Source organism: Penicillium taxi, assembly GCF_028828555.1.
Source record: "Penicillium taxi strain IBT 34144 chromosome Unknown utg000006l_segment0_segment0, whole genome shotgun sequence".
Classification (NCBI taxonomy): Eukaryota; Fungi; Ascomycota; class Eurotiomycetes; order Eurotiales; family Aspergillaceae; genus Penicillium; species Penicillium taxi.
The window spans coordinates 1,020,553-1,044,466 of NW_026643208.1; the positions used below are offsets into that span (position 1 = coordinate 1,020,553).

Consider the following 23,914-nt stretch of genomic DNA (forward strand, 5'->3'; position numbering starts at 1 on the left):
CGATAGCCCTCTTCAAAACTTCAAATCAATCAGGGTCGAGACTCGAAACCTCACCCTTTCCTTCCGGCTTTCTCTCGGGGGACTTTTAACCCCGAAGCTCCATTCAAAGTGTTACAACTAATCAGCCGCCGCCCGCTATGGCGAAGCGGAATCGTGGATATCTTAAGCTATTCTCAGTGTCAGCTTAGTGGAAAATCCTCCATGTCATCATGGACTCAAAATTGGAGGGATACTCCCGACAAAACGCCAAAGTTGACCGGGCGAGTGCACGTCCTTGGTGTTGGTAATGTTGGAACATTCGTTGCGCATGCCCTAGCTTCCCGACAGAATCCGCCGCCTATAACATTACTCTTTCACCACTCTGGGTTCTATGAGGAATTCCGCAAGAAGAAGAAAAGTCTATCTATAACGTACAACGGTCTGGAGAATACCCAGAAAGGATTTGATGTCGAGTTCCTCAGCAATGGTGTATGGCAATCAGATCGGGTGGACGAAGACACACAAACGGATGGGCCAATCGAGTGTTTAATTTTATGTTCCAAGGCAACAAAGGCAACAAAGGCTATCCAACAAGTGAGCCACCGCTTGAATTCAGATTCAAGTGTTGTCCTGATGCAAAACGGAATGGGAATTATCGAAACACTTAACGAGAGGGTGTTTCCAGACCCGAATAACCGCCCCCATTACATTCACTGTGTCAACAGTCATGCTCTTACCAGGCTTCAGAATTTCAGTATCAACTACAATGCCGTTGGTACAATGTCTCTCAGTCCAGAGGTCAACAGCAAGACTCATTTAGTCGACGCGGATATCGACACCCACTGGGCGCCGTCAACAAAATATCTGCTACGCCTCCTCACTCTCACTCCATCTCTAGTCGCGACCACTGAAACGCCCGCTGGAATGCTACAAATCCGACTTGAAAAGCTTGCCATAAATTGTATCATAAATCCGCTAACTGCGATCAATGACTGCAAGAATGGCGAGCTTCTTTACAACTTTAGCTGCACTCGTGTCATGCGATTGCTTCTATTTGAAATCTCAAGTGTTATTTGCGCTCTTCCAGAATTACAAGGCGTTCCGGGCATTCAGGATCGCTTTTCCCCAGAACGTCTCCGTCGGCTGGTGACAGGACTTGCCACCACCACCGCCGCCAACACCAGCTCAATGCTGTCCGATGTTCGTTCCGGCAAGCAAACTGAGGTTCATTTTATAAATGGTTGGATTGTGGATCGCGGCGAGGAGCTGGGCATTAAATGTGCCCTAAACTATATGCTAATGCATTTGGTTAAATCGAAACTTGCCGTCAATACACGCAATATTGCTGGTGAAGTCCCAATTGACAATAGCAAGGATGTTGAGGGAGTGGATGACGATTCCAAAATGCAGGTGAAATTTAGTAAGGAATGGGTTTAAATCTCGGAGACTTGGATTTTTGCAGACACAAGCTGGACGAAAGCTCTTCCCTCTCATGATTGACTCAAAGAGAAATCGCCTGAGACGCACTCTCACAGATCTCCTTAATCTGAGACCACCGTCGTAACAGTGTCTCCAGCTTTTGGCGGTTTGCCTGAACCACCGCATCAGACTTGAGAGTCTCTCTTATTGCGTCCATGGTTGCATCTGCTTCCGTGACATACGTTTGGAGCCAACTCTTGATGATGGCCTCTGATTTTGTCTCATCAACGCCATCATCTGATCCCTCGAGAATATGGTTTCGCCAGTCCTCCTCTTTCATGTACTTGAGACATGCTGCCACCTCTGTACGATAGCAGACGCCTGTCGAAGTGACTTGATATTCACTTCATAATTATGTATCAGCAAGATCAATTCATACCTGATATATCGTGTGGGATTAGCACGTACCCATAGTATTGATTCAATCGCAATTCCTCCTGTTTATCTGGGCTATTGAGGTCACGGAAGACAATGTCGTCGAGGTAAATGCAGTCTGAGTTGTTCTTCTCGAGGAAGAACCCATCTAAACACATTTAGCACAATGAACTCAGAAGATATACTTTATCCGGGTACTTACATTCAGTCAACAGGAAGTCATTTGGGTGATTCCCATAACTCATGTATACCTCGTCGCCTTCTTCGTAGTCTTCTGTCACGGTCAGGGTATACTCAGTGTCACTGAATTTGACGTCGCACTGTTTCGGTCAGTCATATTCACGCCATTTGATCCTTGAAAACACAAACCTCCACGTCCGAGTGATTGAAATAGTCTGCAAATGGCAACAAAGCCATAGCATCGTTCCGATCTTCTGGAGGCTCCTGTCCAGGTTCGACCCAGTAGAAGCACCGCGTATTAAGTATGAGCCAGCTATAAGAGAAAGACCGCCATTCTGTCTCCGGAAAGACAGATAGAACATCATTCCATGCCTTGCGAATTCGATGCTCCTGCCCAGAGAGCATATTTTGGTGGTCACTGTCATATTTTTTCGTTCTCGGTCCCTTCTCAATCGTTGTCCACATGCCGGAGATGCACGGGGTAAGAACATTGGACACCTCGGCAGATCCGGTAGACTCGCTGTCTAGCCATATTGGCCCGCCTAATTCTCTTGGCCATAGCATTGGCAAGCTGTCTACAAAATCCTGACGTGTTGGCCAGGCTTGGAACCATAGCTTGTATTTCTCCAGCTCCTCTTCGCTTCCGTGAATGAGGTATGCTGCCATAATGGCTTGCACGGCAGTGCCTTCAGGGAATTGCTCCCTGAATGATTCGGGGAGATTGTTGATGGTCAAAATCGCAGAGGTTGGAACTTTTACCACTGCATCTCCTTTCTGGTTGGAACGTTAGTTTGGCAATTGTAGCAGGGATTGGATTGGCATACCTTGATTCTCTTAGTTGCTATCATTCCGAGCCCACGGCCTGGAAACCGTGCTGGGGTGACACCATTGGCGACCACACCTTGAGTAAGGGCCCATTTAGCAAAGGCTTCATGGTTCTCACCCGGCCACCATTCTGGTTTGACGTCTGACATGGCGTTTCCCGAGCAAAGTAGACTCCAGATCTAGAAGGCCAAATGGTTTGATGAATTGAGGTTAGTAGAATGGGCCTTTTCCAAGTAAGTTGGGTTGATTTGGTACAAGAAGAGTAGGTTAGATGATATTGCCGGTGAGATCATAGATGCAGTATCATACGGCCAGTCATTAATGCCGTTTTTTCTTTGATATCAAACCGATCTTGCATGTGGAGCTCCGATTGTTTTTTATCGATAAGCCGCTTATCGCTTATCTTCAACTACGGCAAGATGCAATCACCTGACACTAAAGTCCTTCTTATCGTACGATTCTCCAGACTTAACGACTGTTTATACCACAAGCTACACTGGAATTGAGTCTCAAAAATGTCGGCTCTAGCAAGGCGTAGAGCTCAAGAGCTCCGAAATCTAGCTCTAACTAGCTCTAAATACACTGCCTGTCCATTGCGGCCTTTCTCCGTTCTCAACCGCCCACCACCAAATTATCCTGGCCATGTGCCATTGACAACCATTGAGCGCGGAGTTCTCGCCGTGGGCTCAGCTATAGGTGCAGTACTGAACCCTTACAGAGGAGGTGTGTTATATATTTTGCCCAGCCATTTACTACACTTAAGTCATTAACATAAACTCCAGATCTCATTGCAACCCTCGGCGAGGCAACTGCAACCCCATACTTCATATACAGACTACGAAATGCCATGCTTCATGACCCAACAGGTCGCCGCATCCTCCGCGACCGACCTCGTATCACTTCCGAAAGTCTCAATCTTCCCTACCTCCGCTCACTACCCGAGAACTCCGTCGGTCGTGCTTACGTCAAATGGCTCGATCGCGAAGGTGTCTCCCCAGACACGCGCACCAGCGTCCAATATATCGACGACCCGGAGTGCGCATACGTTATGCAGCGGTACCGCGAGTGCCACGACTTCTACCATGCTATAACCGGACTCCCGATCTTTGTAGAGGGGGAGCTGGCGTTGAAAGCGCTGGAGTTCCTGAACACACTTATTCCCATGACGGGACTGAGTCTCTTTGCGTATGTGCGCATGAAGCCTGCTGAAAAAGAGCGGTTCCTTAAGTTACATTTGCCTTGGGCGGTGAAAAATGGACTAGCTAGTAAGGAGTTTATTAATGTCTATTGGGAGGAGATATTGGAGAAGGATGTGGATGAACTGCGAGCTGAGCTACATCTTGAACGGCCGCCGGATCTGAGAGATATTCGGAAGATGATTAAGCAGCAACAGAAGCGCGAGAAGGAGAGAAAAGAGCAGCAACAATAGTTGTTGTTTTAGGATTTTGTACGATAGTTGGTGTAAAGAATATCCACAACATGCGCAAGAAAGATCAGAAAATCTCCTTTTGAAGGAGAATGGATTATCATGAAAGACAGAGCGGCCAGGGTAAAAATATCAAGTCATCGCACGCATTGATCATAGGTCGAACAGATCGTCATCGTCATCATCCCAGCCGCCTTTGCGCCGACTAATCACGATTTTTTGTTCTTCTTCCTCCTTGCGTGTGTTCTCGGCCACAGCGTTCAAAAGATCCTTAAGTTGGTCCTCAGTCACCTTCTGGCGCAGTTGTCCGGACTGGGCGAGCATGATAAGGCGGTTTTCGATGTCAACTGCGCGCGATTCTTTAACCAGGCGAATTCGTCCGAGACGGTCAGCGGCAGCGGGATCCAAGATTTGGCTCATGATAGAAGAACGTTGGTCGGCTGGATAGATCAAGTGTGTTAGTGTCTGGGTTGGTCTTGTCGGAGACGAGGCAGTGGAAGTGTCATCAAGACCTACATTCAGCTTGTCTGCGCAGATAAAAACGTTAGTCTTGTCTTTACACTAGATAATCTAGTCGAGACTCACCTCTTTTCCTCTTGGCTAGGGCCCTGGCCACCTCCTCTCGAACCACCCTGCTGAAGCTGGGCAAGGCGAGCTCGCCTGATCTATTTCATGTTTGAGCATTGGCACAATCCCACGTATTGGAGACAAACTGACCTCCTCCAGCTCTGCATCAGCCATAATGTATTGCAGGAATCAAATGTTGTAAGGTGTTTGAAGTGTTGAAGCGTCAAAAATGACCCCACTTGCTTCCGCCTTTGCCTGGTGGGGAGCACTCTATACTAGGGCTAATTAAATACTTCTATTCATCTACTTCTTTAACATAGAAAGAATTGGCAATTGGAATTTACTATTTTATTGATGTGTCTTTCTCTGTTGATGGTGAGGTTCATTTTAAATTATTATTTTCCAATATTACTCAGAGTATTTTTGGCGTTTTGGGGTTTGTTATGTAGTCGCTATGGACCTTCTCTCTTCTATAGAAAGGGGACAGTCAAATTACCATTGCTTGCGCGCAGCAAACATGAAATACAGAAGACTAGAGGCTTAAGGCCGACTCCTGAGCTATTCTACCTTTCTCTCTTGAGAACTTCGAGCAAAAACACCTCAACTCCAGCTCAAGTTCCTTATAACAGTGAAATGAATATGGAACCTTGGAAGTGAGAGTGAAATTGAAAGTGAAAACGCACGCCTAATTGATTTACTTCAACTACTTCCAAGGTTCTTTCCATTTGAAATTTCTGGGGTTATGAAATAAGAATTGGGCTTCTCCTATTTCTTACTATTTCATTCTCCTGAGGTCTACATCTTCCATCTTAACCTTCTTAATGGGGTTTGCCTCAATCATTGATTCTTCATCCATGAAGTCTTTGGGCTCTAGACATGATAGATTCAACCTACTGCCTTGGCTACAATCTGGAAAAACAGTCTCCCGGACGTGCGTTACCTACTTTTTACATGGAATGAAGCCTCCATAGTAAGTTCAAAACAGGCGTTCGATACAGAACGCTGTACGCCTGACTTTCACCTCACTTTGACCTCACTTTCGATTTATCATGTTCCACTGGTGGTACTGGATACGACATCTACTGCCAGCCCAACTGGTATATATACTAATTGACAAAAACCTCTTCCGCCATTTATTCTTCATACATCTACCTACTCTTCCATATGGACCGTGCAGTTTTAGATCTTCGGTGCTTAACTTGAAATATGATGGAAGCCTTCAACCCTTCTGCAAAAGCGCACACTGGGTGAGTTTGAACATATCAATTCTGGAGGTGGTTGGAACCATAAATTGCCTGCGGGCATGCTGGAAGTGCGTTCTGCAGCTCTGATATTTTGAAGATCGCACTGAAGTTGTCTCAAACTGGGAGCATAATAATCAAAACGGCATCTAAAACCAGGCTTATCACCATCCTTGGTCTCAATATAACTGACGAGGAACAATTTCGCGATGGTCTTGTTGTCAACATGACATATTTCATCATTATGAGGAATGCTACTAGCTGGCTAATATATGGGCCATGGCTATTACATCTTGGCTGGTCTGATCACATTATGTCATGTATTTTCCCACCAGGGCCAACAAGGGTGTCGAGCTTCGAGCGGCTGCCAGCTGGGGGCAAATAACAGGAGAAGACCTGAACGACTGTTTCACGGCCACGCTCATAGCCGAACTCCGTGCTATCAATGGAGTCCCAGTCACACTTGCGGCCATACATAGCAGAATCGCCCGAAATGCACGTCAAAACACTTGCTGTTCAACCTGTGCATGTGAATATACGTTGCGATCATTCATGAGGAGTTAGATCTTTCCTTTTTGTGTGATGCCGATGATCATATGGAGGATTTATCAAAGGCTCCCGTTCCACATTCAGATGTTTGAACCGGGTACACAGCCTTGGTATAATGGCCTGCTAGGATCACGCAATAAGACCATTCTAGGTCTGACTACTAAAGCCGATGCTAGCTCGTCATCAAACCCAACATCTTGAGCCATGGAGCTGTCCAGGGTGATGTCTATCATGGTCCTGTGAATTTTCCCAGATAGAAAATAGACAGAAACTGAGATAAGCCCTGGATATGGATAGGATGATTAGGAGTTGAACCGTGCGCGGTGTCAAAGTCATACAAACTATGTCAATACTCATTAGATTACGTAGATTCGTATCTTCGTATCTAACGCTAACTTTTGTCATATTATGAATAGTGTTGACTAGTGTCTTTAGTGATAAAGGATTAAAATTAAATTGTAATCCAAGGCGCAATTAGCGTAACTCGAGTGAAGCTAGTCGTGGGGTCAAAGTACGCGATAACACGAAAAATGTATCACATACAAATGCCAAAAGTTGAAATTGAAATTGAAGAAATCCGAAACCTTGTGATAATAAAACATGGCATCCAGAGACCAAAGTAGCCAAAATAGGAAATCCAGATCTCTTTCATATACCCGAGTCAATGGAACAGGTGCCGATCGAACGGAAATCGGGTTTAGCGGGCCGAGTTGCTACGTAGCTATTTACTACATTTAAACAACTAAGTTATTAATTAATTAGCCTATTCTTTCCTTTTTTTTCTGTTTGTGATTTGTCTCACGTAAAACATTTAGAGATGAGTCCCCCCATTCTCATAGCATTATTGATATAGATCAGATTCAATCTGAGCTTGTCCGGCTGAGGCAGTGCTCGTGATCTAATGACTAAGCCCTCTCAAACGCCCAGCGCTTGAACTTATCCTCCTTAGTGTTAGAAAACAACCATTCTAATTCTCTTCTCTAATTTCTCCCTACATCCTTTACTCTCTATCTCTCTCTATATATATATATATCTCTCTCTCTATATATATATCATTAGCCTCTATCTCTACCTATTCCCCAAATCCTATCCGGCCTTCTCTGTTCCGGTTCGACCGACATTCCGATTGCTTGCGGGGATCTCCAGCCACCAATAACTACTGCCTCTTTCCCCTCCCAACACCTGTGAATGGACTCGGTAGTACAACTGTTCAGCGCGTACTAGAGTATGATATTGGGCTAGGAGCTTGTTGAGATATCCAAGAATCCCTTTATCAACTGACATTCTTTTGGCGCCCTTTACGTCACCCATGATGGCGGAGTGAGTCCCAGATCTCCCAGATCTCCCAGATTGAAGAATTACCACTAAAGCCCTGGGTAGTTTAATTGCCTTCCAAACGTATCGCTACAGTAATTTCATCCCCTCCAACATGATTCCGCGATCGTCTCACAAGCGATCGTTGTCCGATCATCGAACCCTATTTGCCGACAAGACTGTCATGAAGGCCAAGTCAACTACCGATCTCTCCGACACCCTTTCTTACCCCTCCGACTCTCACCCAAGGTTTCAGGAGAGTGATTTCAACACCCTGCAGGATCCACGATTGGCTATTGGCGCGGAGATTTCACCGTCACCCTCCTCGACGACTCATCACCCTGACTTGAGCAACGAGGTCGCAGCCCTAAGTGTGAAATTGATACAGGCGATCAACAACCAGACCTCCTTGGATGACGATTTGGCCGCTACACGTCAGGAGCTGGAGCTAGCCCAAGGCAAAATACAAGCTCTAGAATTCCAGAATGAGAAATACCGAAGAGACCTTGAAAACAAGGTCTATGTAAAAAAGGCCGATGTCGACCTCGAAATTGCGCAATTGAAGGCTCAGCTCGCGCAGGAGAAGGCACAGCGTACCGCCGCCGAAACTGGAACGCGGACCATGGAGCAGGAGCTGGAGACCCTTACCGCGGACCTCTTCGTGGAAGCCAATAAGGTAAGACTTCTTCCAAACATTCTTATTTTGCTCTCATACTGATATGTTTTAGATGGTTGCGGCCGCTAAAATTGAACGGGAAGCGGTGGAAAAAAAGAACGAACAATTGCGATCGCAAGTAAAAGACACCGAGTTACTCCTCGCCTCAAATCAGGATCAGCTAGCGGAGCTTAAGTCGCATATGCAAGGGATGGACTTTTCCAAAGATGACACAGATACTCGCACAATCGCTTCTACTGCACCTCCTTCCCCAGCAAGACTTCCACAGGCACCTGGGTCTGCCAATCGAGGGCTTGACTTTGCTCCATGCGACCCCGAAGAGCTGACGCCTGGTCCATCTTGCAATTTCCCCAATATTCTCCGCATGATATGCCGCACTGATTTGCAAGCCTACGATGACTTCCGGGAGCTTTTGTCACTTTCACGAAACTCCAAGCCTCCGAGTCGCGCAGGAAGTGGGTCATATGGCGGCTTGAATGTTATGAGTCTAGCTGGTTTTGGATCTGGATCTGCCACATCTTCTCCTACAAAGGTCTTCGCCAACTCTCCAAGTGGCAGTCTTTCCTCGCAAACCGGCTCGCATATTCCACTCAAAGAAACCCGGTTTTATAAGCGGGTGATGTTGGAAGATATCGAACCAACCTTGCGACTTGACTTGGCTCCTGGTGTTTCATGGCTCGCCCGTCGCACTGTGCTAAGCAGCATTTGTGAAGGTAGCCTTGTCGTGGAACCTGTACCAGCAATGGTAAAGAAATATGAACTACCGTGCTCGGTGTGTGGTGAACGCAGACCGGGTTCTCACAACGAACGAACCCACCGCTTCCGAACGTCTGAGAATGAAAACGCTCAGCGGTACTCGCTGTGCATTCAGTGCTTGGAACGAATCCGTTCTTGTTGTGAATTCACGGGCTACTTACGCCTCATCCTTGATGGACATCTCCGCGCCGGGGATTCCGAAGAAGAGAAGGAAATTTGGGAGGAAACCGTTCGTCTAAGAGAGCGGATGTTCTGGTCTCGTATTGCAGGAGGCATTGTTCCCCTGGTTACTCGACCAGCTGATTTTGAAGAAGATTCAGACAACACTGTATCCAACTCCAATGAAATGGAGGATTGCGATGGCAAACATCTTCAGCCTTCGAATAGCACTGCCATTGAATCTAAATTGCCATCAGTCGAAGAGGCAACTGCAGACGAGCTTGAGTTTGCTGAGATTGAACCCCATAATCTCGATTCTGATGCGCCCCGGCCCGTAACTCCTGACATCGTAGAGAGTGGAGACGGGGAATATGCATCTGACGTGCCGCAAAAGCGAAACTCCACTGATTCTACGTACTCTGTTGAATCCGAAGTCAGCGTCTACGAAGAAGCCAGTACTGATGTCGAGACTGACACTCCTAAACTTGTCGTCGACCACTCAGAACCCACCCCCGAAAATGACGATCACACTGAAGCCAAGGACCCATCCAGTTCCTAAACATGTTGATGACATGGCCGGCCAGTGTTTCATGACCTGCTCTTACACAGCTTTCTCTCGACCCTAGCACCTTGTATCGAGAAGACGTTTGACGAGTCCCCTTTTCCTTCCACGTCCATGCTGCCTATATCTTTAATCACCCACTTTCATCTGCCCAATGGGCCTACCTTGCATTTATCCTCTTCGTTGATATCCCTCTTTGATTTCAAGCAGCCTGTCTGATGTATTATTATTATTAATCCTTCCAAGGTTCTTTTCTTTTCCGTTCTCATGGGTTATGGGTACATAATCCCTTGTTCTTTTTCCACCTTTTTTTCCCCCTTGGACTTGTTACTTCATTGTTTGCTGAGACTAATTTGGGCGCCCTTTTGCTTCTTTTTTGATGGAGTCTTTTTTGCATATCTGATGACTCGAACGGCTTCGTGTCGAGTCGATTTTGCTTTCTTGCATTCTTGGTCCATGGATATATGTACAAGCACGAGCAGAAGGATCGCGGTGTTTGGAAAATTGGAATAGATTAGCTAGGTAAATTCCTTCGATAAATATATACAATGCATTTGATTCACAGAATAACGCCTCGAGATCTTTCTACTCCTATTTTAGTGATTCTAATCCATTTTATCAGAGGGATTGATGTACCTAAACTTGGAGGATATCAGAAATCGAAACCATAGAGTCCTGGAGACTCATCTCAAATTCATATAATTATTTGTCTCTGTAATAGTTCTGGTGCCACAAAAATAAACAAAAATGAAGGGAAAAAGAAGATTACGTCGGATGCGAGAGCTACGACTCGTACGCCCAACCATGGCAACCTCCAATTTCTACAAAAACGGCAACTTCTTCATTTTGGCCTGTTAACAAAAAAAAAAGAGTTGCTTCTCTTTGATTGAGCGTGTCATCCTTATATGCAGGGGCCATGCTAATCTTCTCTGTAGATCTTTTTCTTGTTTGCAGTTATGGATGGTTGGCCCAAACATGGGTTGATATACCCCAATTGAGATACTGCCGACCTTCGCCGGTATCCTCGCTCAACATTGAAAACATGTTACTGCGACAATTGCCATGGAAAGCTTCTAAGATTTACCCAGAATATGGTAGCTTCGGAAGCTGGTGAATGGTCCTTCCTACGAAAAACAACATGTGAACGACTAAAGGACAGATAAAAGCCGGTGATAGACGATTCTTCCAAGGTTGTATTGGGAGACTGGACGAGATTACCGATTTGATGGCATCCATATTGCAACTCAGTAGTAGTATTATATTTGAAGGGTAGGTTGGTGTTCTACGATATCTGGAAGTGCTAATGATATATGCTGGAGATATCTACTACTTGGGTAGGTATTGGACTACCGGTGGATTAAAAGCAAAGATATTATGTACTCAAGAGTCGGGCTATGTGCTTCTTTAAGCTATGCTTGGAAGTATGAAAATCATTTTTCAAAGGCCATAGTGCATTTATAAAAATACAGATAGATAGTGGCAGACCACAGTGAGCTAGCACTTGAACTGCCACGGAACACACCAAAACGCCCCTCCCAAAACCCATTCGATTGTGGATATCCTTTTCAAAAACACGGCTAATGGTATTCCCAGGCTACGTTGAAAGAAATGTTGAATTATTTCCGACTGGGTGCAACCCACCCTGAAGGATTCGTACCAGTCACTCGCTTACGACGAGCCTCTTCCTCAGTATCTGGGGGCAGAGTGAGCGGAGATTCATTGAAAAGGTCAGTGCGCTGACTGGCCAGACGCTTAAGGTTATTGACGGCATCAACGGTGGACAGGTTAGTAGTGTGGGTTTCAGCAAGGAGTTTGTCCTGCTCTCGTCGCCAGCGGGGATCAAGAAGTTCGATCCGCATGTGTTGCTCCATCTCTGAGATGAGAATCTGTTGTTTACAATTGGGACAGGGTGCTGTAAGAGGGGCTTGAGGCCGGCGGCCCTGAGGAACGTAATCGGTGCGAATGCGTATCGCAGGCTGGCCTGGAATAGCAGCCACTGGCGACTCGGTATGCACTTGGACTGCAGCTTGTGGGGCATTTGGATACGGCACGTTGTAGTCCATAGCGGCAGGTTGCGCAGGGTAGGATACCGGGGCAGGAGGCTGCGTGACAGGAGCAGATTCGGTCGCATTGTAGTAGGTGGGATTGTCGAGGTCGGTGGGCATAGCCTCCTCGATGCGGAAGAGGTTAAGAGACAAGGCGGCTTTCTGCTCGAGGGAAGCGCACTGCAGATCGTTGAGAGATGTCGGTGGTGGAAGCTCTCCCGCGTCATCGGCCGCGGTAAACGTCACAGTCTCAACTAACACGAAGTCGTGCCAATCGATCTGGGCGTATTCGATACGCTCCTGTTCTGCCTGCTCATCCTTCTTTTCCTTTTGAGCAATCTGGTGCTTTGTCCATTCGGACCGCTGCTTAGCACGTTCCAAGATATGCCACTTGTTCTTCACATTCTCCTTCAATTCTGCAATGCGCTTCTGCTCAGTAGTGGCATCGTCGATTCCCTCTGGACGTATCACGATGGTGTATTGGTCGATAAGACGAGTGAAGAATTGGTATAGGGAGTGCTGCGGCCGCAGGAAATCAAATTGGGAGTTCCTGCTTTCTTTCAGTGCGAGGGCATTCAACCAGGACTTGCCTCGCTGAGCAGTCCAGAGAGCTACCAGTTTGACCACCTCGAAGTCCTTCGCATTAATGTTGGGCATGCGTGCAGAGAAATGGAATGGCGGGGGTTCAATAGGGCCGGTGGGCTTTTCGGCTTCAACGGCGGGAGCTGCTTCGCCAGCTCGACCTGCTGACACCGCTGTACCACGGCCACCCCTGATCTCTGCTACACGCCATTGATAAAAGGGTGCGTAAGGATCGTTGTCGATTAGGAAAGAGAATTTTGGGTTACTCTTCTCCTTGTCACGAATGCGCTCTGTAGGTAGAAAGAGTGTGAGTAGTAGTCATTTTTCAATTTAGACCATATTAGCCATACCTTCAAAGATAATTCCATTTCGTGCGACATAGCCGGCAGTCTTTTCAACGATTACTATGCGTTGTTAGTACAGTTGTCACTTGCGCCGGAATTCAGACCTACCTCGGATATCCTTAGGTGGAAGAACAAGACCTTCGGGGGCCTTGCTCAAATCCTCTTTGTCTCCTGGCTCCATATTGAAGCTACAAGATGAGAGGCAGATATGTGCGTTGAAGAATGGTTTGCAACAGAGAAGAAACTATCTTTGTGGTGAAGAAGCTACGATTCAACGTCACATGATCGTTATCATCTTATCTTAATCACATGATCAGATCTGCCACTTGCACCAGCCATATACACAGCCACATGTTAGTGGGTTATATAATCGTGGCTGTACCTCCAATTGCGGCGAATTGTTTTTCTTTTGACAAGTAAGCGACGCTTTCATACTCGATATTGTCTTATTTTAGAAGAGATTTAAAGACAATTTGAATTATTTAATCGTCATAAAAGATGTGTAAAAATTGTTATAATTCTATATTTATATTCAAGTATTGATCTTAAAGCAAAGCCTGTAACTACGTAGGGCCAAAATGGCCCCTACCCCTACCGCGGAGTACACGTTGTATTACGTTGGACCTTGGCTGATCTGGCCTTCCGAGTCTAAGGTTAAACTAAACTCCCCTTAACGCACGTTTTCGTCCATTCCCTCACCCTATCCTTTTCTTTTTCTTCTTCGGCCCTGGCATGGGGTCTTTTCTTTTGACCATCTACGATCATTAATCGGCCACCATTTAGTTGCGTCGGCTGTTGAGAGCTCTAACTTCAAGCTCAACAACAAGCAACCCGTCTGAGTTTCGCAATTGAATCACTGTTCCATTCTAGCTTTCTTTTTTCATCTGTGGCTATACACAATTTTCTCTACAATCCAACCTCTTCTACAATCGCTTCATCGCCATAATCTCATCTACGATGGGTCAGAAGGCGAATGCCAATTTGGCGGTTCGACCTGAGAGCCGCGGGCGTCGGTCTCCAAGTCGCAAGCCCAAGAACCGCAAAGCCGTCCAAATTGCAAGCTATGCCTCCGATGGTGTCAAAGACCACAACATTTTTAACCTACCCTTGTCCGACTACAAGCTGCTGGCGTTGGTGACCCTAATTGCTGGCGCTGTCCGTCTGTTCCGCATCTACCAACCCACCAGCGTTGTCTTTGACGAAGTTCACTTCGGAGGATTCGCATCCAAATACATTAAGGGGACCTTTTTCATGGACGTTCACCCACCGCTTGCCAAGATGCTACTCACCCTCGCAGGCTGGCTCGCCGGCTTCGATGGCCAATTTGACTTCAAGGACATTGGCAAGGACTACACCGAACCGGGCGTTCCTTATGTTGCCATGCGATTGCTACCAGCCATTATGGGCGTTTTTACGGTTTCCCTGATGTTTCTTACCCTTAAGGCCACTGGATGTCGAACTTCAACGGCAGTTATGGGTGCTGGCGCTGTCATCTTCGGTAGGTTCTCAATCAGCTGACATCTCATGGGCCAAGCTAACAACGCTCTAGATAATGCTCTTACCACTCAGTCACGTTTGATCCTTTTGGACTCTCCTCTGATCTTTTTCACTGCTCTGACTGCGTTGTCGTTCAGCTGTTTCTCTAATCAACAAGAACTCGGTCCGTCTCATGCCTTTAAGGGACCATGGTGGTTTTGGTTGACTGCTACTGGTCTTTCCTTGGGAGCTACGCTGAGTGTAAAATGGGTCGGTCTTTTCACCATGGCCTGGGTTGGATCTCTCACTGCGCTCCAGCTGTGGGTTGTTCTTGGTGACGCGAAGACTGTTACCCCACGACTGTGGTTTAAGCACCTGTTTTCTCGAGTCTTCTGCTTGATTGTCATTCCTCTTGGTTTCTATCTTGCTATGTTCGCCATACACTTTAGTTGCTTGGTCAACACCGGCGATGGCGATGGTTTCATGTCGTCCGAGTTCCAGGCCACCTTGAACTCGAAGTCGATGCAAGATGTTCCCGCAGATGTGGCTTTTGGATCGCGAGTCAGCATTCGTCACCACAACACTCAGGGTGGATATCTGCACTCTCACCCTCACATGTACCCGACTGGTAGCAAGCAGCAACAGATCACCCTCTACCCTCACAAAGATGAGAATAACGTTTTCCTCTTGGAGAACCAGACTCAACCCCTGGGCCCCCTTGGAGAAATTGAGGGCCCGTCTGCTTGGGATAATCTTAAATTTACGGACAACTTTATTGAAGATGGAGCTGTTATCAAGCTCTATCACGAGCTCACCCACCGCCGAATCCACTCTCACGATGAGCGCCCGCCCGTGACCGAAGCTGATTGGCAATTCGAGGTTTCAGCCTATGGCTATGAAGGTTTCGGTGGCGATGCCAATGACTTCTTCAAGGTTGAAATTGTCAAGTCCTTGTCGGAGGGTGCTGAGGCCAAGTCTCGCCTTCGTACCATCCAAACCAAGTTCAGGCTGGTGCATATCATGACTGGTTGTGTATTGTTCTCTCATAAGGTCAAGCTTCCGGAATGGGGCTATGAACAACAGGAAGTTACCTGCGCTAAAGGCGGAACTCTGCCCAACAGCGTCTGGTATATTGAGTCCAATGTCCACCCTATGATGCCCGCAGATGCCGAAAAAGTCAACTACCGCAACCCTGGCCTCCTCGGTAAGTTCTGGGAATTGCAGAAGGTGATGTGGACGACAAATGCTGGTCTGATCGAGTCACATGCCTGGGATTCTCGCCCTCCATCATGGCCCACCCTTCTCCGCGGTATCAACTTCTGGGGCAAGGACCACCGACAGGTGTATTTGCTGGGTAACCCACTTATCTGGTGGTCATCCACTGCCGCTATTGGTATCTATTTCATCTTTAAGGGTATTGCCCTTCTTCGATGGCAGCGGAGCTGCAATGACTATCAACATGTTTCTTTCAAGCGCTTCGACTATGAAGTGGGCACAACTGTTCTGGGATGGGCCTTCCACTACTTCCCATTCTTCCTCATGGCTCGTCAGCTTTTCCTCCATCACTATTTGCCCGCCTTGTACTTCGCCATTATGGTACTTTGCCAACAATTCGACTTCATCACCAGCCGCATCCAGAGCCTTGGCCTCGCCTCGCGACCTGCAATTGGCAAGATCCTGATAACCGTGTTCTTGGGCCTCAGCATTGCGGTCTTCACTATTTACTCTCCTTTAATCTACGGTAACCCATGGACACAAGGCGCCTGCCAGCGAGCCAAACTCCTTCCAGGCTGGGATTTCGACTGTAACCTCTTTCACAGTGACGTAAGTGTTCCGAAATGGAAGCCTCCGCTCCGGGGGGCTTCAAGATAATCGACGCACTCATGGCTGACACGATGCACATTAGCTGAGCCAATACGTCACTCAGATTGGGACACCCGCGGCTCTCCCAACTCAGTCACACGTTCCTCCTCCACCGCCTCCTCAGCAGGCAATCCCTCAGGCTCAGGTCCCGGTTCAAGAGCCAGAGCCTGAACAGCCCCAGGTGTCGGAAAAGCCCGATGTTACCAAACCTAGTCTGGCTGGCTCCGTTGCCCGCGTTGAATACCGTGACCAGGACGGCAACATTCTCCCGGAGACTTTAGTCGCATCTCTTCGAGCGGAAGGTAAGGTCAAGTTCGAAACCCGGTATGAGTCTCAGTCGCGTCTTCAAAATGCACATGAAATTCCTATCGTCGACGGTCAACTTGCGCCTCCTCACCCGGACGTTGAAGGTCAAAATCCCGAGACTGGCACCAGTCCTGAGGATTCTGTTCCTCCTGAGCGACCTGCCTCTGTTGTCGAAGGTAATGAGCCTTCTGTAGAGCAAGTCAAGACACAGGAGGCCAAACCTGCCAGTGAGGCTAATGAGGCTACCCAATAGTGGCTTTAAGTTGAGCCTCTAATAGAAAACTTATCCATGTATCATGAAAGCTAGATAGTTTTTACTTTTCTTTTACATCTTCAATATCATTTCTTAAAGCTGGTGTTCATGATTATTCGGTTGTAATATGAGTGTTTTCTTGATTTCAATTACTTCCAAATTCATTGGTCTGAGGTCATGCCACTTTTAACCCCCACAAACTAACAGTGGAAATCAGACCACACAATGTCATAGACATCTCAAAATATAACATTCTCGAATAGAATACTCAAACTATGCACAAATCCCTGTTAATCGAAAAGTCCACAACTCTTCTCCTACATCGTGGTCTTAGTATACAGCTTTCAACCCTCCTGTATCAGCTCTTAAAAGGCTTATATAAGCAATTTAGTAGTCCCACTCCTCCTTGCCGTACTTGTTGAAGCGCTCGTGGAGTTCCTAATAGTGAATACAGTCAGTAAATCTATAGCAACTTGTATCACGATCGGAAGTGCTCGGCATAAGCCGAACGAGTTATGGGGCCGTACCGCGGGCAGGGTGACATTGGGCACAATGACCGTGTTCATAGCGCTAGGAGCGGCTTGTAGGGGCTTGCTCAGATCACCGTTGGGGTGGTACTGGTACTTGTAGACCTTGCCATCCTCGGACTCAGAGTTCCAGGGCATGGCACTCTCAGCAATGCGGACATTGCTCTCGGAGGTCACGGATGTGGGCTTGCTTCCGAAGTACCTGTTCGTTCATAAAACATTTAGTCAGTTATTTTGAGTTTTTGCATGACGGTCAGTTGGTCGGCGCAGAGGGATTGGAGGTAGTAGTATGTATAGGAGTGGAGAGGGGGATATTCACCAGCCAGCAAGGCCAAGAGCACCGGCCATGACACCGAGGAGAACCTGTATCATGAATCAATTAGTTTACCATATCATATGGGAGTCAATCGAAGTCGGGGAGACGTACGTAAAGCTCGGGGTCCTGCTTGGGGCCCTTCTTGAGGTTGGCCTCGTCTAGCTTGGAGGATATGAAGCGACGAGCAGGGGCGCGGACGATGGTCTGGCGAGCCAGAATCCGGCGAGAAGCCATAGCAGCAATTGAAGACATGATTGAAGCGGGTCTTGCGTGAATGGGGAATTTGCGGAGAGACTGTTCACGGAGTGAGCGGGAGAAATCGTGAGCATCGAATGATGTTTCTAGGTCATGTGATATTTATTGATTAGTCAGTGCCGCCTTCAAGCTTCATGCGCGGCCTCCTGGTCATTTCACTTTCGACTTCGGGCTCGACTTTTCTGGATTTATCCTTTGTTGTTTGACACCATCAATTGAAATTCTTGACTGGTTTTGCTACCAAATCCGTATATCATTCATATCAAAGGTAAGCTATGGAGCCTCTACATATCATTTCTTTATTGCATCAGGGGTCTATCAGTTCTTCACGCGTGGAATACGCCTCACTCGGAGATTTTTAAGCTAACCGATCTACAAAGCCTCTCGAACTTTCACTCAGTCCTTCTTTACATTTGTATCTTCCAGTCCCGCCGCTCCTTTACTCCATTACTCTACTCCGTAGAGTAGTATTTCTTATCTTACTCATCCGGAGTTTGTCCCTAAATTCACTTGAACGCCTGTCTTTGCCGTTGGACACAACCATGAGAGCGCGCGCAACCTACTAGCAAAGTCAAGACTATATCCATATACACATCATGGGCAATCCGTCGGATCGCCCTAACTCTGGCGAGAGGAACAACTTCCCAGCACCTCAATATGTCCTTGGCATTCCTCGACCTCCATCAGTAGGAGGAATTTCATCCCGAGTTACTGATGTGGCCTCCGAGGATGGTGAAAGATCATCTGCCTTCGCATCGCCAGCACCATCGCTTCACCCGCGCCCCTCAGTTTCCAGCCGCGCTCCTCCTCCTGTCAGGAACTCCATAGGTGCATCTAGTAGGCCTGAGAGCTCAGGCAGTAGGTTGAGTAGATCGCATGTTCCGTCTCTGGCAGCCCAAGGCTTTTTTCGACCAATGAGTTCCCAAAGACTGCAGGCGCATCGAGGAGGGCGGCCTGTGACGAAGGGAACGGTCTCTTCAAACGACGAATGGTCTGATTATGCGGGTCAACATCGGAAGAGTGTGATATCAAACAGCACTTTGCAACAGGAATCACAGCCAGCTGATACTGAACCTCCACCATCACGAGGCACGGAGTTTACAGACCCTGTAGTTCCTGATCGAAACGTTTCCAATGGAAATACCACATTACGCAGTCTGGGCGAAAATGTCCGTATTCTCCGAGACCGGAATCAAGGTGAAAAGCAGCGTCCTGGTCAACTGGATCTCAGTTTGAATTATAGTACACACAATACGTTGGACACGCCACCGAAGTCTGCGCTATCATTCTTGTCGTTGCAAAACAGGGGCTCGCACAATAGCAACGATCCCCGGGGACTTGAGATACCTTCTTCTGCCGGTTCTTCTCCGAACCCATATAACAAGAGCGAACAACTACCTAGTGTTAACCTTGGCAAGAATTATGAGTACTTTGTTGGCAACACGCTATTTTGCGGTGGTGGTCGGCTTCAGAACTCAAGAGACAAGCCTATCAACATTGCTACTGGTTTCTTAGTAGCAGTTCCAGCTGCTCTGTTCTTTGGATTCTCTGCTCCCTGGCTTTGGCACAACATCTCTCCTGCCATTCCCATTTTGTTTGCATATGTCTTCTATGTGTGCTTTTCGTCTTTTGTGCATGCGTCCGTCGTCGATCCTGGGATCATGCCTCGAAACGTCCATTCTATGCCTCCCATCATTCCTTCAGAAGATCCACTGGCGGTCGGTCCTGCGACCAATGACTGGGTCATGGTTAAGCTTGCTACTTCCGACGTTGCTGCCATGGACGTGCCTGTGAAATACTGCAAGACTTGCAACATTTGGCGACCTCCTCGCTGTTATCACTGCCGTGTCTGTGACAATTGTGTTGAGACCCTCGATCATCACTGTGTCTGGCTCAATAACTGCGTTGGTCGCCGCAATTATCGTTACTTCTTCGCCTTTGTCAGCTCATCTACCATCCTTGCCCTTTTCCTGATTGGCGCCAGCCTCGCCCATATCTTGGTCTATATGAACCAGGAGAATATCTCGTTCGGGGCTTCTATCTCGAAATTACGAGTGCCTTTCGCCATGGCGATATATGGGGTCATTGCGGCGCCTTACCCACTATCCCTCTGGATTTACCATCTGTTCCTGACCGGTCGAGGTGAAACTACACGAGAGTACCTCAACTCTCATAAGTTTGCCAAGACAGATCGCCATCGGCCCTTCACCCAGGGTAACATGCTGAAGAATTGGATTGCAGTTTTGGGCCGGCCCCGACCACCCACATATATGCAGTTCAAACAGCCTTATGAAGATGGTGATCAACGCTACGCCATGCAGAAGCGCAAGTATCTCGTCCATGACGTCGAGTCTCAGGCGGGGATTGAGATGCAACATGTTCATCAATAGTTCCGAACCTCAAACAGCGGCAACTGTTCATCTCAATACCCTCCTAACGACCTGTGAAGACGATACGACTTTGTATTCATTTTGTGCTGGCATCCACACTATTTTTTACCCTTTATTCTCAAGACGGTCACTATTTACTTCTTTTAATATTCTCTACACATATCTTTCTGCCTCTTATTGAAGACATAGTCATTTTCTTCTCTCGACTGTCTCTGACCAATTACGGATATCCGTATCCTGCCCATAATACCACTTTCCTATCTCTGTCGCATTTGTTCATCCAATCTTGTGAAATTTCCCTTCAGTTCGTTCTATATTTGAGGCAATTAAACACCCAATACCCCATATCAAACTAGATAGATATCAATTACATTCAAACTCGAATAATTAATGCGTATAATCATGGAGGGGCAAGAGTTAATTGACATTCCGATTGACATGTCATACACTTCCCCCCTTTCTCCCTTGATTAAATCAGATACTTCCACTTCCAGAAGTCTGCACTAATAGTTAGTGTTGGTGTCGCACGCGTCAGACATCCCTAAATTGATAATTGATAAGAGGCGCGCGGCTGATCCTCCAACCTTTCCCACTCCTGATACTCTCCGACTTCCACAAACTCACTTCCCACTACTGGAGAGACTAGTCCACGCTCAACCTGGGGGACTGCCTTTCTATATACCAGTTGTGCTCCTTCCCCCATTATGGCGCGCCGAACAACCCGCCTCTCCGCGGCCGCGTCTCCCGTCCTCGCTGATGTCCCTGTACACGTTAACCCCGACGACACTATGAGCCTAGACGTTCCTGAACAGCTTCTGACTCCCGAGATGAGTCGCTCTGAAACTTCAAGCAATTATGAAAACGTGTCAACCGAAGATAAGCCCGCTGCTCGACGTAGATCAACGCGAGTGAAACGCGCATCGCTGCGATCGGCTGAGTTCCTCGAGGATACTCCAGTCAATGATGATCAGACCACAGCCTCTTCAAGTCAGGCGTATGTTGACGACCTTGTTAAATCTAAGCGGTCTCGCTCGAAACTCCGGCATAGTATTGCTGTGATGGAATCAACGTTATTGAATGGCTCGGATGCTGGTGATCTCTCAATGGCCCCCGCCACGCCTATCTCGAAGTCTTCCCAGGAACCAGATCTGAACACTTTGCCTGATCAGCAGGATGAGGATAGTTCTATCATGAAGGGTAAAAAGCCGCAACCCAAAGCAACGTCAAAAAGCCGTTCTAAGCCATCTGTCCGACGTTCAACTCGCCTGAGTATTGTTGGTACGGCATCAAATATTTTAGATCGAGCCAGCAGTTCTTTAGGCAAACGATCGCGAGAAGGTAAAGAGATCGGTCGACGTGCCAGTCTTAGACCTAGAAATGTTGCGCCGAAAGAAGAGCCAGCTATTTCGTCATTGGAGCCTACATCCAAGAAACGTCGGCTTTCTGAAAGTGACTTATCGAAACTACAATCTGAAGAGCCCTCATCTTCTAAGGAACAAGCTTCTCCACTGAAATTGAAGCCAAAGAAGATATGGTTGGCTCATGGACTATATTCCGGTCAAGAGCCTACTGACAAGCGCCCCAAGCAACGCAACAGCAAAAATTCAGCAAAAACCAACACAGGTCCTTCGAACCGACGTCTTCTTCCCATGCCCATATTCGCTGGATCTCGTCTTATCGCCATAGGCAAAAATTATGAGCTACCATTCGATATTTTCTCTCCACTTCCACCAGGACAACCTAAGCCAAATGAATGGCGCAAGACAAACAAAAGTATGTTATAGTTGACCATCCCCCTCCCTACCCACCACCTGGCCTATTACTATCGCTAACAACAGGATTAGATGTCTTCGTGGGAGATGCTGCCAGTGAATGGAGATCAAACAAGAAGCTAGAGTTGTCGACTTGCATGTGCGAGGAAGAAACCGGCTGTGATGAGAATTGTCAGAATCGCTACATGTTCTACGAGTGCGACAATAGCAACTGCCGACTGGGTATAGAGTGCGGCAATCGCAATTTTAACGAGCTGAAAGCGCGCACAAAGGCTGGCGGCAAGTACAATATCGGTGTTGAGGTCATCAAAACTTCAGATCGCGGCTATGGAGTACGTAGCAACCGCAGCTTTGATGCCAATCAGATTATTGTGGAGTACACTGGAGAGATCCTCACGCAGTTTGAGTGTGAGAAGCGAATGCGCACAGCGTATAAAAACAACGAGGTAAGAAACCATCTTTGATCTGTTTTGCGGTCACTGACCTTTTCGCTCAGTGCTATTACTTGATGTACTTTGATCAAAACATGATTATCGATGCTACGCGAGGATCGATTGCTCGCTTTATCAACCATTCATGTGAGCCCAATTGTCGAATGGAGAAATGGACTGTTGCAGGAAAGCCGCGCATGGCTCTTTTTGCCGGAGACAGGGGAATCATGACTGGTGAAGAGCTGAGCTATGATTACAACTTTAAGTAAGCATCCAGAAAGCGTTGTTGTAAGTGTTTTGTTTGACAGTTTTTTAGCCCCTACTCCAACAAGAGTGTGCAGGAGTGTCGCTGTGGTGCGGAGAACTGCCGCGGATTCCTTGGTCCCCGGCCCAAGGAAAAGGAACAACGAGTCAAGGCAGAAGCTATCAAGGTGGACGCTGTCAACAACGCAAAGAAAGCTAGCGGCGTGAAGCGCAAGCGTGCTGGAGAAACTACTGCCTCGACTCCGGATAAGAAACGCAAGTTGCTCACAACAAAATCTATCAAGGCTGGTGTTGAGAAGGCTGTCGTCAAGGCCACCACTGCACGCGGAAAGGCACTGTCTAGAAAGGTAGCCGCGACTTCAAAAGTCAAAGTTGTTACCAAGAAGACAGTCAAACTGCCAGCAGTTAAGGCCGCCGGCAGAGTTAAAGCTGCTGTACAGCGGAAGACAAGCATGGTCAAGGCTACTAAGGCAGTTCCAGTCTCTCCGAGTAAGAAAACATCTCGGCTCAAGCGCCCATCAGCTGAGACCAGGCGAAAAATTCTCGCTGCTGCGAAGGGCTCGACACGCAAGGCCTCAACTCCGAAATCAGCCGCAAAAAACTCCCCCGCAAAGGCTGGAAAGTCTCAGGTCAAGAACAATACTGCTTCAAAGAGCCTTTCCAAGGCTAAGGATTTGGGCAAAAGCCTGAAAAATGCGGCTGGCAAGGTTGCGCGGACGGTGCGAGTTACCCAGAAATAGTCATGTTTGAAGCCTTTTCAAGCCAAGACGGCAGCGAATGCTAAGGCCGGCTTCAACCTGAAGATTTGTTTCAATGTTCTTTCAATTACTACCTTATGCCTCACTCCACATTTTATTGAATGATCGCAGTCCCTCACGATCTTACCATCCTCCTTTCTCCTCCCTATATTCCCCGTTATCGTTACCGTTATAGTCCCTTCCTCTTCTCTTGCTGATTATTTTAATCTCTTTTTCTCGATACTGCAGGTGCATTTGTTACCTG

General features: G+C 47.4%; 11 protein-coding genes across 11 annotated transcripts; 6 read left to right on the forward strand and 5 right to left on the reverse strand.

Annotated features, from left to right (window-relative positions):
* Window positions 1-201: 201 nt before the first annotated feature.
* On the forward strand, window positions 202-1,416 carry N7495_009504 (ketopantoate reductase family protein; the record flags this gene model as incomplete). The annotated part of the gene is made up of 1 exon (XM_057212155.1): window positions 202-1,416. One exon carries the CDS (start codon window positions 202-204, stop codon window positions 1,414-1,416), a length of 1,215 nt encoding a protein of 404 aa, XP_057059018.1.
* A 64-nt stretch (window positions 1,417-1,480) lies between these two features.
* N7495_009505 (uncharacterized protein) lies at window positions 1,481-2,987 on the reverse strand (the record flags this gene model as incomplete). Its single annotated transcript, XM_057212156.1, has 5 exons — window positions 1,481-1,802; window positions 1,867-1,981; window positions 2,036-2,153; window positions 2,203-2,787; window positions 2,838-2,987. 5 exons carry the CDS (start codon window positions 2,985-2,987, stop codon window positions 1,481-1,483), a joined length of 1,290 nt encoding a protein of 429 aa, XP_057059019.1.
* Window positions 2,988-3,353: 366 nt separating this feature from the next.
* coq4 (ubiquinone biosynthesis protein COQ4) lies at window positions 3,354-4,267 on the forward strand (the record flags this gene model as incomplete). Its single annotated transcript, XM_057212157.1, has 2 exons — window positions 3,354-3,561; window positions 3,621-4,267. 2 exons carry the CDS (start codon window positions 3,354-3,356, stop codon window positions 4,265-4,267), a joined length of 855 nt encoding a protein of 284 aa, XP_057059020.1.
* Window positions 4,268-4,417: 150 nt separating this feature from the next.
* N7495_009507 (DNA-binding protein) lies at window positions 4,418-5,005 on the reverse strand (the record flags this gene model as incomplete). The annotated part of the gene is made up of 4 exons (XM_057212158.1): window positions 4,418-4,704; window positions 4,781-4,791; window positions 4,850-4,929; window positions 4,982-5,005. 4 exons carry the CDS (start codon window positions 5,003-5,005, stop codon window positions 4,418-4,420), a joined length of 402 nt encoding a protein of 133 aa, XP_057059021.1.
* A 2,702-nt stretch (window positions 5,006-7,707) lies between these two features.
* Window positions 7,708-7,932, reverse strand: N7495_009508 (uncharacterized protein; the record flags this gene model as incomplete). The annotated part of the gene is made up of 1 exon (XM_057212159.1): window positions 7,708-7,932. The coding sequence occupies one exon, from the start codon at window positions 7,930-7,932 to the stop codon at window positions 7,708-7,710; it is 225 nt and encodes a 74-aa protein (XP_057059022.1).
* N7495_009509 (guanine nucleotide exchange factor SEC2) lies at window positions 7,931-10,085 on the forward strand (the record flags this gene model as incomplete). The annotated part of the gene is made up of 3 exons (XM_057212160.1): window positions 7,931-7,941; window positions 8,002-8,611; window positions 8,664-10,085. 3 exons carry the CDS (start codon window positions 7,931-7,933, stop codon window positions 10,083-10,085), a joined length of 2,043 nt encoding a protein of 680 aa, XP_057059023.1.
* Window positions 10,086-11,704: 1,619 nt separating this feature from the next.
* N7495_009510 (SURP domain-containing protein) lies at window positions 11,705-13,240 on the reverse strand (the record flags this gene model as incomplete). Its single annotated transcript, XM_057212161.1, has 3 exons — window positions 11,705-13,005; window positions 13,066-13,119; window positions 13,168-13,240. The coding sequence occupies 3 exons, from the start codon at window positions 13,238-13,240 to the stop codon at window positions 11,705-11,707; spliced, it is 1,428 nt and encodes a 475-aa protein (XP_057059024.1).
* Window positions 13,241-14,016: 776 nt separating this feature from the next.
* Window positions 14,017-16,957, forward strand: pmt1 (protein mannosyltransferase 1; the record flags this gene model as incomplete). Its single annotated transcript, XM_057212162.1, has 3 exons — window positions 14,017-14,557; window positions 14,609-16,359; window positions 16,442-16,957. 3 exons carry the CDS (start codon window positions 14,017-14,019, stop codon window positions 16,955-16,957), a joined length of 2,808 nt encoding a protein of 935 aa, XP_057059025.1.
* A 387-nt stretch (window positions 16,958-17,344) lies between these two features.
* Window positions 17,345-18,052, reverse strand: N7495_009512 (uncharacterized protein; the record flags this gene model as incomplete). Its single annotated transcript, XM_057212163.1, has 4 exons — window positions 17,345-17,395; window positions 17,485-17,686; window positions 17,804-17,847; window positions 17,912-18,052. The coding sequence occupies 4 exons, from the start codon at window positions 18,050-18,052 to the stop codon at window positions 17,345-17,347; spliced, it is 438 nt and encodes a 145-aa protein (XP_057059026.1).
* Window positions 18,053-18,651: 599 nt separating this feature from the next.
* On the forward strand, window positions 18,652-20,445 carry erf2 (palmitoyltransferase ERF2; the record flags this gene model as incomplete). Its single annotated transcript, XM_057212164.1, has 1 exon — window positions 18,652-20,445. One exon carries the CDS (start codon window positions 18,652-18,654, stop codon window positions 20,443-20,445), a length of 1,794 nt encoding a protein of 597 aa, XP_057059027.1.
* A 704-nt stretch (window positions 20,446-21,149) lies between these two features.
* On the forward strand, window positions 21,150-23,652 carry N7495_009514 (putative histone-lysine N-methyltransferase (Ash1); the record flags this gene model as incomplete). Its single annotated transcript, XM_057212165.1, has 4 exons — window positions 21,150-22,218; window positions 22,290-22,663; window positions 22,714-22,913; window positions 22,965-23,652. 4 exons carry the CDS (start codon window positions 21,150-21,152, stop codon window positions 23,650-23,652), a joined length of 2,331 nt encoding a protein of 776 aa, XP_057059028.1.
* Window positions 23,653-23,914: the final 262 nt, after the last annotated feature.